At 39.6% G+C, this 16,336-nt stretch overlaps 1 protein-coding gene across 3 annotated transcripts in view; it reads left to right on the top strand.

Annotated features, from left to right (window-relative positions):
- STAU1 (staufen double-stranded RNA binding protein 1) overlaps positions 1-16,336 on the top strand; it is an 81,933-nt gene that overhangs the window by 28,758 nt on the left and 36,839 nt on the right. For all 3 annotated transcript variants that reach the window (XM_044663815.1, XM_044663817.1, XM_044663816.1), the window contains exons 6-7: positions 1,714-1,852; positions 3,682-3,847. In XM_044663815.1, coding sequence (XP_044519750.1) covers positions 1,714-1,852; positions 3,682-3,847 — 305 coding nt within the window. The remainder of the gene's footprint in view (positions 1-1,713; positions 1,853-3,681; positions 3,848-16,336) is intronic.

Here is a 16,336-nt window from a genome sequence, read left to right as displayed (position 1 = left end):
TCAAATCCATTCAGATTTCTTGCACACAGAAACTAATTCAGGGAAGCTTGTAAGTATTATTTTTTAATTCTTTGAATCCTGTATTCTTCCTGCTAATTGATTTTTTTCATATCATAGTATGTTCTAATGGTTTGATATAGTTAAATGTATCCATATTTTTCAAACAAGCAAGACTTGCATGAATCACAAAGTAATCTACTGGGGTTCAGGAAAGGAGGGGGAGGGTGCTTAGCTATTTAGCTGCTTCCAAAGCCAAAAGAAATTGTTATTAAATTTGGGTTTGTGTTTGAAATTGGCATTACCTCTTGAAGTCAGTAGTTGCATAATTTTCATTCTTATTTTCAGCACATCTGATGAAGATTTGAATTTTTTTATGCATGTTTGCCATTGGTGGTGTTTTTCTGTGGCTAATGTCAAATCGCTCTTCTTAAATTATGATTTAAATACTGATTTTTAATGTCTAAAGCTTTTTTTCTTTGATAACTATTCAGCAATTTATAAACTTGGAAAAAGAAAAATATTTTGGAAAAAGAATAGTGTATATTTCTAAAGATAATAATGCTGATATTGACTAAAATTATATGCATCTCTGTTGTACAAAAAAAGTGGATAGAACTTTTCTTCTTTCTCAGAATGGGAATACTGTAAGCCAGATACTGTAAGGCAGAAAATGCAAATCTCTGTATAACAAACATCCTTCCAAGGTCTAGTCAACTCCATTATTGTAAACAATAATATTTCCATTAGAATTCACAAAGTAATTCAGACAGTTCTTGGGAGTTAAAAAAAAACAAATTTAATCTTAGGATTTACTAATAAACATTTGGTATCAGAACAAAAAAGGAATAGTCATTCTATACTAAGTGTTACTCAGATTCACATCTGGAATAATGTATTTTTTTTTAGATTTGATATTTAGGTAGAATTTGGTCAAACTGGAATGTGTTGAGGGGAGGGTGACCAGGCTGGTGAGGGGACCTTGAAACTGCTCTATGCGCACTTATTTAAGACACATGGCAGGTAATGTTTAGCATTGAGACAAGAGAATATGGGGGATCTAATGGCTGTCCTCAGATCTCTGTAGAGAGAGACTAAACTTATTTTGCTTGTTCTAGAGCAGCAATAGGCAAACTACTGCTGTAGGTGGGCCAGATGCAGCCCCCTGAAATGTTCTATCTGGCTGCGGGACGTTATTCCTAATTTGACGAATACAGTGAGTAGGATACAATACAATGAAACTTCGAAAGAGTTGCCTTAGAAACAGATTGACAGATGAGCATTTCCTTTCCTTTGGCCCCCTCTTTAAAAAGTTTGCCCATCACTGGTCTAGAGGGAAGAATGATGGATAGAAATGAAAGATTTTAGGTTATTATGAGGAAAAAGCCTAAGATACTATATTTCATAATGCAATTTGACTTGCAGTAGAACTTAAACGCCTAATATCTAGCCCTATATACCTGTCAATAATTTTTCAAATTGGGAGGCAATTTACATTAAACTGCTAATATACTAATAAAAGTTTTCTGATATTAACTCCATATGTATAGAGAAATCACAGTATGGTTGTTCTGTTTCCTGGCTTGAAGTAACTATGATTGAAGTATTGTACCTTATATCAAGAATCTAATTATCATATAGCATGCCATTCTTCATGACATAAAATGAAGTTATTCTAAAGTTGAGAAAAATAATTCTTGGTGTTTTGTATTACAGACAGTGTAACCCCAACAGTGGAACTAAATGCACTTTGCATGAAACTTGGGAAAAAACCAATGTACAAGCCTGTTGATCCCTACACAAGGATGCAGTCCACCTATAACTATAATATGAGAGGAGGTGCCTATCCCCCACGGTATGTTTCTTTAGATAAAGCATTTATACTATATCCTCAAAAATAAAAATAACCCTTTATATGAGGCAGCAGGTATTGCTTTGGCCCTTCCCAGGCCTGCCTGTATTGAAATCTCTTATCTGCATGCTTTTGCAATTATGTCTTGTCACTCTTACAGAAGCTGGCTTTGCAAAGAGCATGTGTGCCCCAAGTAGTCTGTATAAAGCTCACCACCATCATGCCTGACTTTCATGACCATAAATCACATTTGAAGACTGTCTCAACAAACTCCAGAAGTTCTTAGCATTTTACTAAATCTTTAATCATTATTTATTACTCACATTCTGATTTCTAAATGGTATGCCTTAGGGTGCAGGAAGTAATTTAAATGTTAACTTAAGATAAAAATGACTGGCTTTAAAAATTTCCAGTTGTCAACAAAAAGCAGTATCAGTTCCTGCTTGATTCAGCCAGTAACATTAAGTTTAAGTAGCAACCAGTAGTTCAGCCACCATTCAGGCTCAGCCAATTTAAAGGATGGTTCCTAAAACTAACATCTAGTGATGAATAGAGAATTATAGAGATTAGGTTCCCCTAAAATTGTTCTAAGGTAATTATGGCTTATGTTTACCATTTCCAGAGTGTTTCACATTAATTCTCACAGCAACATGTGAGGTAGGTATTACTCTTAGCCCCATATTTTTATAACACCAGATGGCTTCAAAGCGCAGCATACTACAGTGGAAAGAGCATGGATTCTGGAGTCAGAAGATTTGGTTCAAATTTAGTTTTTGATTCTTACTATATGTACGACTGTGGGCAAGTCACATTCACCTCCTTGGACCTCAATTTTCTCTATCTGTTTAAAAAAAAAGAGAGAAAGAGAGAGGGAGTGGGATTAAATAGCCTCTGAAGTATGGATTATATACCCTTTGAGATTCCTTCTAGCCCTGTATCTTTGGGCCTGTGATCCTAAGATTAAAAATAAATTTAGTACTTGTCAGGACTAGTTCAGTAGTTGAGAACAGGGGAACATATAGTAGTTGGGTTTGTTTGTTTTTTTTTTTGTCTCAGGTAACTAAATCCTCAAACATTGAGGATTGATAAATAGAGGTCAACATTTTTCATTGTTTCATAGTAAATTGTTAACCAATTAGTGAATTCCAAGGAGCTTTAGACTTGAGTTCCTCACTCTTCATACTACCTACTGATTCTGCCTCATCTTAAATTTCTTCTTTTTAAAAAACCCCAGTCTCATGGGGGCAAGCTGGGTAGCTCAGTGGATTGAGAGTCAGGCCTAGAGACAGGAGGTCCTAGGTTCAAATCTGGCCTCAGACACTTCCCAGCTGTGTGACCCTGGGCAAGTCACTTGACCCCCATTGCCCACCCTTACCACTCTTTCACCTAGGAGCCAATACACAGAAGTTAAGGGTTTAAAAAAATAAAAAAACAAACAAACAACCCAGTCTTCTCTCTTAGAATGAATACAATTGTCAGTTTCAAGTTAGAAGAGCAGTATGGGCTAGACAGTTGGAGTTAAGTGACTTGTCCAGGGTCTTATAGCTAAAGTGTCTGGAGGCAGATTTGAAGCCAGGACCTCTCATCTTCAGGCCTTGCTCTCTATCCACTGAGCCAGTGAGCTTCCCCTTCACCATAAACTTTCAAGAGTCTTTTATTTTACCCATGTAAAGTCCTTGTTACTTATTTAACAGGTTGATGGCCTTAGAGAAACTCTGAAGAATGCAATATTTTTAATTTCATTTTCCTAGATATAAATCAAATAGAAATCTCAAAAATGTAACTCTTATTGCTTCCTCCTATACCCATTTCCGGATTATTTTTTTCTTTAGGTACTTTTACCCATTTCCTGTCCCACCTTTACTTTATCAAGTTGAACTTTCCATTGGTGGACAACAGTTTAATGGGAAAGGACGAACAAGGCAGGCAGCGAAACATGATGCAGCTGCAAAGGCACTGAAGATCTTGCAGCATGAGCCTCTGCCTGAGAAACCAGAGGTGAGGGTCTCCAAAACATTCTGTCTTCATTAATAGTGTCAAGCTAAAAGACAACTGATAGTTTTAATCTGCTTCCCTGTTCTGCATTTGGCATCTGAAAAATGCTAATGGTTTCCAATTATTGATTGAAAACTTTGAAATTTTGGCTACTTGCCTTCTTCATGCCATTTTTAGCATTTTCATGGAAGACTCCTGATTTTAAGGCATAGTCTTTTTTTTATGTTATAGTAAAGTTGCGAATGGCTAATATAGTCTAGTCCAATAAAGATTTAACTTTTTAACTGTTAGATCCTCTTGTGATTTGATACTGTTGTATTTATTTAAAGTGATCTTAGAAGAGACCATAGAAAGAATTTTTAGATGTTTCTAAGGCTGATGTTTGATCTAAGGAAAGATTTTCTTCATATAGGAAAATTATTTTGATTGGTTTTTGTTTTTTTAATACATGATAATATAACACTTTTTTTAAAAAATCCTTATCTTCTGCCTTAGTAACAAGTCTGAGAAAGGCAAGGGCTAGGCAAATGGGGCTAAGTAACTTGCCCATGGTCACACAGCTAGGAAGTATATGAAGTCAGATAACACCTATGTAGTAAGCATCTGTATGCTTTTGTGGGCTCAGGTTCAGTAGCAATGCTGCTAATATATTTGACACATGCAACTTATGTAGCAGTGTGCCTCTATCAACGGTATAACCAGATTAAGGTGCACATGAGACTCAAGTTTGCTTTTAATTTAAATGTTGGAACAGTTCTGGCATTCAGCCTAAAGAAGTGGGAAGAAAGGGGCAACTAGAGAGCTCAGTGGAGAAAGAGCCAAGACTAGAGATGGGAGGTCCTCAGTTCAAATCTGGCTTCAAAGACTTTCTAGGATAATATAGGATATATAGGATTAATAACTTTGCCATGTTGGACTGGGGCAACCTGTCAATTGTCCTGGTTGGAATGTTGATGGTGGCATGAGACATAGGGCAAAGCACCAACTGCCAGTTGAGCCAAGGGTATATAAAGCCCTGGAGACCCAGTGCTGGGTTTTTTCTTCCCTGACTCCTCCCCTGATCACTCACTTATCCCTTACCCCCTGGGGCCCCAGGGTGTTGGGAGTGAGAACGTGGGTAGCTTAGGCCTAGAATAGAGTAGGTGTTTAAACCAGTCCTGCAGAACAATTTACCAATACTATTAGCACAACTGGCAAATCCTTTAGTCAAGATCAACTTTATTTATTATCCAGAGATCACATCACTCTGACCCAAGGCTGCCTGCCCTGGGTCAGCAGAAGACCATCCAGACAAGACCTATTAGCAACCTTAGTCAGATAAACTTTTCAGATCTTAGTACTTCCTAACCCTCTTTCCACTGCCTTGTCCCCTTCACTCTGTTGTCAATAAATCCCTTAGCCTTAACCAGAGAATTCTATGATTATTTGCCTACCATCTAAGGCCAAGCTACGTCAGGCAACTAGAAGGGTTCTGAGCAGTTTCAGCTGGAACAAACTCCATTGCTGAAGGGCAGGAAGTTCAACATCCACTTCCTGTCATTCACCAATAGGAAGCTTTTTCCTCAGCAGGGAAAGGGCTGGTAACCTGATATCTTTTTTTTTTTTTTTTAAACCCTTACCTTCCATCTTGAAGTCAATACTGTGTATTGGCTCCAAGGCAGAAGAGTGGTAAGGGTAGGCAATGAGGGTCAAGTGACTTGCCCAGGGTCACACAGCTGGGAAGTGTCTGAGGTCAGATTTGAACCTAGGACCTCCTGTCTCTAGGCCTGACTCCCAATCCACTGAGCTACCCAGCTGCCCCCGTAACCTGATATCTTAAAGGAGCCTGGTGTCTAGTAGTGAGAGTTTCACTTGACACTCAGTTTCCTGGGTTGGTTCCTTGTTACATTTATAAACAAGTTTCAAGCCCAGCCTGGGTACAGCTCACTCCATCCTTCCAACTAGCACCATCCTCCTGCTAGCCTTATTACTAGCATAAGGCCCCGACCCATTTATTACAGTTGGCGAGCACAGTTTAGGCAAAGAGCCTATAGGAATCAGTATTTTTTACAATGGCTTTAGATAGGATGGTCTTCATCTTTAGTAGCTTCTCCCTGCTTGTTTGGACAGTGACACAGGGAGCGATTGATTTTTGGTTTAAGAAGGTCCCCCAATTTATTCTACATATGTTACAACTATACAACTATTATAGATGGTGTGCTATGACTTTAGCTGAGTTTATTTGCTTCATCCCTACTGCCATTGCAATTATTTTTGCAATATCTCAAAGTTTTAAGGCTGTTAGAAAAGTGAGTTTTGTTCCCATCTCTGGCTGCTTTTTCATTTGAACTCATGCTACAATGAGTACAAATGACTCTATATCCCAGGAAGTTCTTGAGGAAATGAAACTGCTGGTCCAAGTTGTCAAACAAATAAGGGAAGGGAAGGATCTAGATGACCACACAATTCTCCAATTGAAGATAATAGAATCCAAACATTTTGGGTCAGTGACAAAGGCTAGTAACAAAGTGACAACAAGTGATAAGACTACTCATGACAAAGCCACAGGGACTGAAACCACCGTCCCTGTCCTCCCTAAATACTGACCTAAAATAGTCAGTAGGACTATTTTACAGCCGGGGGAGGGCATTGTGTATGTCAAATTGTACAAGGCATTTACACTCAGTGACCTAGAGGTTCTCCATAGGCGTCTTCCTAAATTCTACATTTTGCCTTTTAAGTCCATCAAGGAAATTAAAAGGGCGTTTACTTTATTCGACCCAAGTTTTGATGACAGGGAGTTTCTCCTGGGGTAATTTCATTCACCTTCAGAAAAGGAAAATTTTTTAAATGAGACAAGGACGAACCCAAATTTGACTGCCTGGCCTACTGTTCACCATGACCTAGAGTTAATGTCCTATGCCAACATGAGGTATCTAGTCCAAAGTAGAACAGACTTGCTTGAGGCAATGCGTCTACATGCCAAGTGTCCCAATTTGTGGTTGAAGTTTGAGAAGCTCAAACAAGGGGAAGAAGAACATCCCAGTAACTTCCTGGATAAGGTCATAAAGTCAGCTGAAACAGTCCTAGGTTTGAGAGATGTCCAAGCCCCAGAGACAGTAGATCACATTATTAGGAGGCAGTTTGTGAAAGGTGCTTCACTGCCTTTTCAATCATATTTTAGGCAGAGCTGTCCCCAGGTGGGAGACATTGTCTCTAGAGGAGGTTTGTCAACATGTGTCCTATGTTCATGATTCTAAGCAAAGAGATGTTAGAGCGGCTAGGCAAAGTGACTCTGAGAAGGATTCTATTATAGCTGATTTTAAGAAACAACTCAAACAGGCTAGAAAGGACAAAGAAATTCAGGAGATAAAGAACTTCACCCTCCAGGCCAGTAGGGGGCATAGTCAATCCAAGCAACCTTCTAGCAATTACAATCCTAAAAATTCTTCTTGGAGGTGCTACCCATGCCGAAGAGTTGGCCATGTGGTATGGCAATGTAGATTTAGGCAACAGATTGACTTTGACAAAGACAATAATACCTCATGCCAAAGAGATAGGAACACCAAGAAAACTTACTACAGTTCCAGATGGTCCAACTAGTCTGGAAGAGTAGAGAGTGCAAAGCATAATGAACCCTGTTGTTCACATGCCTGTAAAAAGTTTAGCCAGTCCCCATCATTGAATCAGATGGAGAAGTATTTGGCAGAAGGTGCAATTCCAAAGAGCTTATGAATCAAGGCTCCCATATCAAAAATGACTGACTTGATTGAAAATGCTGTGTGTGTATTGAATCTAGGACTAATGGATATTTCCAAAAGACTGGGCAAGGGAGAGTATATGTCTGTAGCAAGCTGCACAGAAAACAATGACATTTCTGTGGCAGAAGACCAAGAATGGGTAGATATATTGCAGATGCGCAAAGAGATTCATGGGACAGATGAGGATGACTATAAAAGGGGTCAGCTTACATATTCCACCTCAATAGGACTGGATGTGAAGCGAAAGGACTATGCAAGAATATGTATCTCCAGGAGCATTGCAATCTTGCTTGGAGTCATCGAAATCTCAAACTCTTGTCTTTATTCCAAGTTTAAGACAACAGCATAGCTTGGATAAAGAAGAAAGTAATAGGGATTTATAATGTATTCGTGAAGAAATATAATTTGTAACCCTAAAGGAGTTATGTCTCAATATTCTATACCATTCATTTGCTCAAGACATAAAAAACCAAGATGTGACTAAAGAGCCAGCCAAACGGAATTTTGAGAGAGGCTTTACTTTTGAAGAGCAGGGCACTGTGTTACTGAGTGAGAGCAGTAATACAGAGAGTTCATTGGTTAGTTTTCTCAATCCCTTAGCTACCAAATTTCACTTGGAGGCTGGGGAGAGAGAATCTTAATCTGTTATCTCATGTAACTAATGAATTCAGTAGTAACATCACAGAAACCTGTTCAGGGGCTGAGGCCAATCAAGACCCACCTTCAGTCACTGACAGCAGGGCTGCATAGTGAACTCCAAACAGTCTTTGAGTTGGGAGATGAACCAGAAGTGTGGAAGGGAATACAAAATACCTACCAAACATTCCCTAACACAATGATGGAAAATTTCTACACTTGAAGACTGTAAAGCTGAAAACAACAGAGAAGGAGTTAGGAGTAGTGATATTTCCACTGCTCTAGCCTTAAGTCAGTTTGCTTCTCAGAATTCCGAGGTTTCTCACACTGCTGAGGGGAGAGATGCCAGCTCCTTCCTAGTCTAACATTCTACAGTGACTCTCCTAGACACAAAATTTCTGATCGTGCTGCAGAAGTTTCTGTTTTATCTCACAGTGACAACACAAGACTTGAGGAAGTGCTTGTGCAAGATCATACGCAAGACTGGATCCAAAGTGAATACATGCAATCTACTGAGGATTCTCTATTACCCTTAGTCCCAGTTAAGTCCAGTAGCCACAGGGAACCCTTGGTTAGCCTGGAAATTGGGGGGGGGGGTTCATTTATGATGCACTCCTGGACACTGGGGCTATAATTTCTGTTCTCTTGTCAGGCTCCGGAAGGAAGCAAATATCAGGGCAGTTTGAGAGTGAGAGGTGCTTTGGGGCTAGCACAGCGAGTCCCAAAGCTCAAGGCCAAAATGGTAAAACTTGGCCCTCTATAACTCTTGAGCACACTTTTTTGTTGATGCCATTGTGTCCTTCCAATCTAGTCGAGAGGGATCTTTTTTGTAAATTAACTGCTACCATCCGATGCCAACCGGATGGGTAGATCTATCTTCATTTACTTAAAAAGAGATCTCTGAAACATCATCCCATTTTGTTTTTAGACCCATGCAGTGAGGAACCAACACACCATCAAAATGACAGTATTTATCAGGTTCCTGATGACATACCAGACTATGTATGGGCTAAAAATTCAAATGATGTGGGCAGAATCTTGTCTGCTGAGCCAATGAGAATAGAAGCATAGGAAAGATTACCACCATGAATTCCTCAGTTTAAGTTGAGCAAGGATGCTATCGAGGGAGTGAAACCCATCATAGAGAGTTTATTACAAGGGATTTTAAGATATGGCTTCTCACAGTATAACAGCTCTATCATGCTGTGAAGAAAGCCAAATTAACTCCTGATGGGAAGACTCAGTGGCGATTTGTACAAGATCTAAGAGCTGTTAATAACCATGTGAAGAAAACGTATGCTGTGGTTCCTAGTCCATCTCAGATCTTAACAGCCATACCAAACACAGCTGCTTGGTTCACAGTCATCAATCTCTGTTCAGCATATTTTTCTGTTCCTCTGCATAGAGACAGCCAACAGCTATTCGCCTTTACATGGCAAGGCAAATTTGTCTTGTGGACAAGGCTCCCACAAGGATTCTTGGATTTGGCCTCAGTCTTCTGCCAAGCCTTGCAGAGAGACCTCGAGTCGTTAGCAAGATGGTGCACTATGTTGATGACATCCTATTAATGTCACTATCAGCTGACATCTGTCAAAAGGACTGTGCACTTGCTCAAAGAGCTAGGCAAACAGGGACATAAGGTGTCAAAACCCAAACTTCATTGGGTAAAGACCCAAGTCAAGTATTTGGGGTTCATTTTAGAAAAGTGCACCAGGAGCATTTCCCAGAAGAGAACACAGGACATACAGAAGTTGAGATTGCCAAAGACCAAGAGGCAGCTCAGGGCAATTAAAGGAGTAATGAGCTTCTGTAGAAATTGGATTTCAGGTTATGCTCTCAATGCTAAACCTCTGATAGAGCTAACCAGGAAGGAAGTTCCAGAGCTGTTGAAATTAACCAAGGAGCATATGCATGCCATCGAGTTAACTCTATCAGTGCTGGCCCTAGGCATCCCTAACCATGACAAACATTTCCTACTCTATGTCCATGAGGATAAAGGGATAGCTTCCAGTGTTCTCACACAATCATTTGGGAATACCCTCAAGACAACCTGTGGCATACTATAGCTCAAAGCTAGATCTGGTCGTTTGTGGAATGCCAAGTTGTTTGAGAGCTATTGCTGCTGTAGCCATCATAGTCAGAAAATCAGATTCCTTGGTATTAGGGGGTGAGCTGAGAGTATTTTCCCCTACAGGAAGTGGAATCTACTCTACGGATTACTACTCTCCAAGCTTTCACTTCCCGAAGCTTATCTCAATAGCAAGTAATCCTTTTGGCTAATGAGAACATCACATTTCACGGGTGCAAAAGTTTAAATCCTGCAACTCTGATTCCATATCTCTGGGAGGAGAAAGTCTACACATCTGTAAAGATGCATTTGACATCGTGCGCAAGACTAGGGATGACTTACCTGATACACCCATGGATAATCCTGAATTGACACTCTTTACAGATGGGTCTTCATACTTAGTAGACAATCATAGATTTACCGGTGCAGCAGTAGTGACAGCCTCATCCCTTCCATCTACCGTGAGTGCTCAAGAGGCAGAGTTATTGGGTTTGATTCATGCCCTCCAGGTAGCCAAAAATAAGAGTCAACATTTATACAGACTTTAAGTATGCTTTTGGAGTGGCACATCATTCTGGGGAACTCTGGAAAAACAGGCTTCATAACTTCAAATGGCAAGCAAATAGCGTATGGCAATCTAATAAGCGAGCTATTACAAGCGCTCCAGTTACCGTCCCAAGTTTCAGTAATTCATTGCAAAAGCCATAGCAAGCTACGAGGGGCAGCAAAATCAGGGAATAGAAGAGCAGACATCACAGCCAAATTCGGGGCGAGGTATGGACCAATTTCAGTCCTGAACTTATCTTTGGTGGATGAAGTTGATCTGAAAAATGCCTACTCCTCAAAGGAAGTGAAGGATTGGAAAAAAACATCATGGTGCATACTTAGCTAATGGAGTTTGTCTGGGAGCAAATGTTATGTTGCCTGGATCCATGTATTTTACTTTTGTCAATGCTTTATATCAAAAGGGGCATTATGGGAGTCTGGGCCTGGCAGACTATATCCTCAGGTATTGGAATGCAAAAGGGATATATGAACCAAGCTATTACTAAGGTCCATAGTTTAGGTGGCAAACCATTGGCATATACACCCTTTGAGTGCATACAAATCGAGTACATAACCATGCCAAGGTTTCAGGGCTACAGGTATGCATTAGTAATGGTTGATTGATTAACAAAATGGCCAGAAGCTTTTCCAGCCAGATGCAATACATCAGCTTTTGTAGTGAAGGTTTTGCTGAGGGAGCTAATTCCAAGGTTCTCTATTCCACTACATCAGGGATCGGCAACCTTTTTGGCTGTGAGAGCCATAAACGCCACATTTTTAAAAATGTAATTTCGTGAGAGCTGTACAGTGCTTACAGTGCGTGCTCCTGTAACAGCTCCTGAAAAAAAATGGACTTTATGGCTCCTACAGAAAGAGCCATATCTGGCCCTCAAAAGAGCCAGATATGGCTCGAGAGCCATACGTTGCTGACCCCTGCACTACCTATTGTGTCTGACAGTGGTTCACACTTCACACATTGTATTTTAACCAGTGTGTATGAATCCCTAGGGATAAAACAACATCTGCATTCCGTATACAGGCCCCAATAGAGCGGATAGATTGAACGCGTGAATAGAATTTGATGACCCTAATGACTAAAATTTGTGCTGAATCACACTTGAAATGGTCAGATGCGTTATCTTCAGCATTATTCCATCTTAGGCGCCAGCCCAATAGCATTACTCATTTGTCACCTTTTGAGATGTTATGTGGACATCCACCTTACCATGGAAAATCAAAGCATCCATAATATCACATCTGGGTATGGAATGCAAATTCTATGAGCACATTAAGTTGCTCAAAGAATGCCTAGATCAACCTCACAAGTTGGCTTTGATACAGCAAAGAGTACCTTTTGATTTCAATATTCACAGTTTTCAACCTGGAGATTATGTATACATAAGAAACTTTAATAGGAAGTCTGTATTAGAACCTCAGTGGCTTGGACCATTACAAATAATCCTAACAACCCCTAGTACAATCAAAATTAAGAGGAGGGATCCATGGTTCCATGTCACGCATGTCAAGCCAGCTAAAGATATGTCCCAACATTAAGACCCAGTCACAATACAGCACGAAGACCAATTAGCACCAATAAACCAGCCAAGAAACAAAACATCTTAAAAATGTAGCCAAAAGATCAGATTATATAGCTTTCCAGCAGTTTACATATGAGCCCAGATCAAGACAAGAGTCAAGAAGAGGCAAAATGTTACGTCACCATCAACATAATTATTTAATATCCAATTACAATCACCCAGAAGAAACATTCATAAACTATCATAGTATCATAGTAGAGAAAAAGAATCAGTTACAGAAGAAGAAATAGTATAAGAACTTCAATCAATTCAAGATCTAGAAAATGACATCAAAGACTAATTGATAAAATCATAAATAACATAATGAACTTTGATTGACTTAGTTTAATTACATCAAGAAAAGAAGAAAATTCATCAAAAGTTTTATAGACACACAAAATTTGTCACAACACAAATCAACACAACTGCACAATAGTTCCAGTTCAAGTTGACAAGCGCATGTGGTACCATTGAACATCACAACAGAGACGCTGCTGACTTCGCAGATCATAGCCAGGACATCAATATTGAGGACTACAACGACAGCTTTGACCTGACTACACAACCAGTGTGTCTTTTACAATAGTGCTATGAAGAGGAGTTCATCTGATCAGTGTTGGAAGCAAAGGTTTGAAGAGCACATCTTACATACCCACAGAATTCTCACTGCAATCAAAACACCTTAGAATTCCATTCCAACAGCACATGGTATTAGCGGAAGATTACTACAGGAGTAAGTATGTAACACTTCACCACATGGTTAGGTCACAATTGTCAACACATAGAACACTTTTTTTTTTAATATATATTTTTAAACCCTTAACTTCTGTGTATTAGTTCCTTGGTGGAAGAGTGGTAAGGGTAGGCAATGGGGGTCAAGTGACTTGCCCAAGGACACACAGCTGGGAAGTTTCTGAGGCCAGATTTGAACCTAGGACCTCCCGTCTCTAGGCCTGGCTCTCAATCCACTGAGCTACCCAGCTGCCCCAACACATAGAACACTTTTAAAACTTCACATGCACATATGTAAATAATAGCAATTCACACATAAATGTGAAGGGTTGTCTGCCTTAGCTTGGAGTTTTCTCTTACTTTGGTTCAGACACCTTCTACTCAAAACCATCTGACATTACAATCTAAAGAATGTATACATGTATTGGTTTATTTATTGACCCTTAGGGATAGTTTGTACTAACACACAGGGAAAGAATAGTTAGCTTTGGATAAGATAGATTAGGGTCAGAATTTTTTCCTTGTAAAATACTGTACATAGTTTAAAATCTAGTTTAAGTGAAAGGCATTTAGCTAATATTATGTTTACTTATCTACCAACTTTCTAACATAGGTATAAGAGTATTAACATCATAACATACTAACACTTAGAAAGTTTGTATTTGTTTCTTTTAGAAAGTTGTTAGAGAAAACTTTTCCTTAGTTGTTACCTTTTGTTATTCATGAAGATAGAAAATTTCATAGAGTTCATTACTTAAGTTTATATTTTAGCTAAAGTCATGGTTCAAAACTGTTCTGTTGATGATTTGTGTTTAATCTTGTTTTTTCCTTTCTGTTCAAATTTTTGTAAAACTTAATCCCCATTTCTTTCCTTTACTCTTCCCTATAACCTATCTTAGCTCATATTAGTAATAGCTTAAGAATAGGAGTTAGAACCTTTTATTGTTTTGGAAATACTTGAAGGGATTAAGGGGAATAGTTTTAGTTTAGTTTTAAGTGTAAGTGTAGAATTCTTTAGTGTAGTTTAGTAACATAGGAATCTGGAAATGTTGCAAGGTGCAAATTTCCAAAAGACAAAAGGGCATCTTGTAATATAGGATTAATAATTTTGCCATGTTGGCCTGGGGCAACCTGTCAGTTGTCCTGGTTGGAGTGTTGATGGTGGCATGAGACATAGGGTAAAGCACCAACTGCCAGTTGAGCCAAGGGTATATAAAGCCCTGGAGACCCAGTGCTGGGTTTTTTCTTCCCTGGCTCCTCCCCTGATCACTCACTTTTCCCTTACCCCCTGGAGCCCAGGGTGGTGGGAGTGAGAATGTAGCTTAGTGTTAGTAGCTTAGGTGGTGGGTAGCTTAGGCCTAGAATAGAGTAGGTGTTTAAACCAGTCCTGCAGAACAATTTACCAATACTATTAGCACAACTGGCAAATCCTTTAGACAAGGTCAACTTTATTTATTATCCAGAGACCACATCACTCTGACCCAAAGCTACCTGCCCTGGGTCAGCAGAAGACCATCCAGACAAGACCTATTAGCAACCTTAGTCAGATAAACTTTTCATCCTTAGATCTCAGGACTTCCTAACCCTCTTTCCACTGCCTTGTCCCCTTCACTCTGTTGTCAATAAATCCCTTAGCCTTAACCAGAGAATTCTGTGGTTATTTGCCTACCATCTAAGACAGGGGTCGGCAACCTTTTTGGCCATGAGAGGCATAAACGGCACATTTTTTTAAAATGTAATTTCGTGAGAGCTGTACAGTGCTCACAGTGAGCCCTCCTGTAACAGCGCCTGAAAAAAAATTGACTTTATGGCTCCTGCAGAAAGAGCCGTATCTGGCCCTCAAAAGAGCCAGAATATGGCTCGAGAGCCATGCAGTTGCCAACCCCTGATCTAAGGCCAAGCTGGGTCAGACAACTGGAAGGGTTCTGAGCAGTTTCAGCTGGAACAAACTCCATTGCTGAAGGGCAGGAAGTTCAACATCCACTTCTTGTCATTCACCAATAGGAAGCTGCTTCCTCAGCAGGGAAGGGGCTGGTAACCTGATATCTTAAAGGAGCCTGGTGTCTAGTAGTGAGAGTTTCACTTGACACTCAGTTTCCTGGGTTGGTTCCTTGTTACATTTATAAACAAGTTTCAAGCCCAGCCTGGGTACAGCTCACTCCATCCTTCCAACTAGCACCATCCTCCTGCTAGCCTTATTACTAGCATAAGGCCCCTTGACCCATTTATTACCTTGAGCTATCACTTAACCCTACTTGCTTAACCTTTACCGTTCCTCTGTCTTGGAACAGATTCTTAGTATCTATTTTAAGACAAAATGTAGGGGTTTAAAAAAGAGCTAGGAGCGGAGAAGAAAAAGACTTTACACTCTCAGAGTTCAGACTACGTCACACTTAGAAAGACTAGTTCCAGATTTTATAACCTAGTCCATTCACAACAGTTGATAAAGATATTGAGAGAAAACTTCATCTTCATTCAAAACTTAAGACACAGGACTTGAATGCACAACTGTTCAGCATTCTAGTTCTTCTTCCAGAGAAACAGACTTCTAGACCTGTTAGAATATCATGTACCAAAAACTGATGCTGTCTTTAATGGTCATTCTTGAGCTGCAATGTATGCTTCTCATATCTGTTTGCTGAAGTGTGTGTGGGGTAGGGGTAGAGCAGGAAGCACAAGATAGAGATGAGACAGTTGGTTTTTCTATTGTTTGATGTGTACTGCTATTTTTCAATGACATGTCCTTATTGAAATTATTTGCTTTTCTTTTTTTCTAAAGAAAAGATAAGAAAGCTAGAAGAGGAAGGATTTAGATAATATAAACATAATTCCTGACAGAGTTATAAAAACACTATTATCAAAAAAAGTTTTACATCTGATTTCTATAAGAACCTTTCATTTATCTAGCATAACTGAGTAAAATGAGAATAACACCACCTCTATTTTCTTCTTCATAGGTTTGCTTTGAAACTGAAATGAAATAATATATACAAATAAAACATTTTTTTTTTTAACCCTTGTACTTCGGTGTATTGTCTCATAGGTGGAAGATTGGTAAGGGTGGGCAATGGGGGTCAAGTGATTTGCCCAGGGTCACACAGCTGGGAAGTGGCTGAGGCCGGGTTTGAACCTAGGACCTCCTGTCTCTAGGCCTGACTCTCACTCCACTGAGCTACCCAGCTGCCCCAAGGAT

Source organism: Gracilinanus agilis, chromosome 2 (genome assembly GCF_016433145.1).
Source record: "Gracilinanus agilis isolate LMUSP501 chromosome 2, AgileGrace, whole genome shotgun sequence".
Taxonomy (NCBI): Eukaryota; Metazoa; Chordata; class Mammalia; order Didelphimorphia; family Didelphidae; genus Gracilinanus; species Gracilinanus agilis.
Note: the sequence above shows the minus strand (reverse complement) of the source record. Positions and strands in the feature narration are given on the sequence as shown.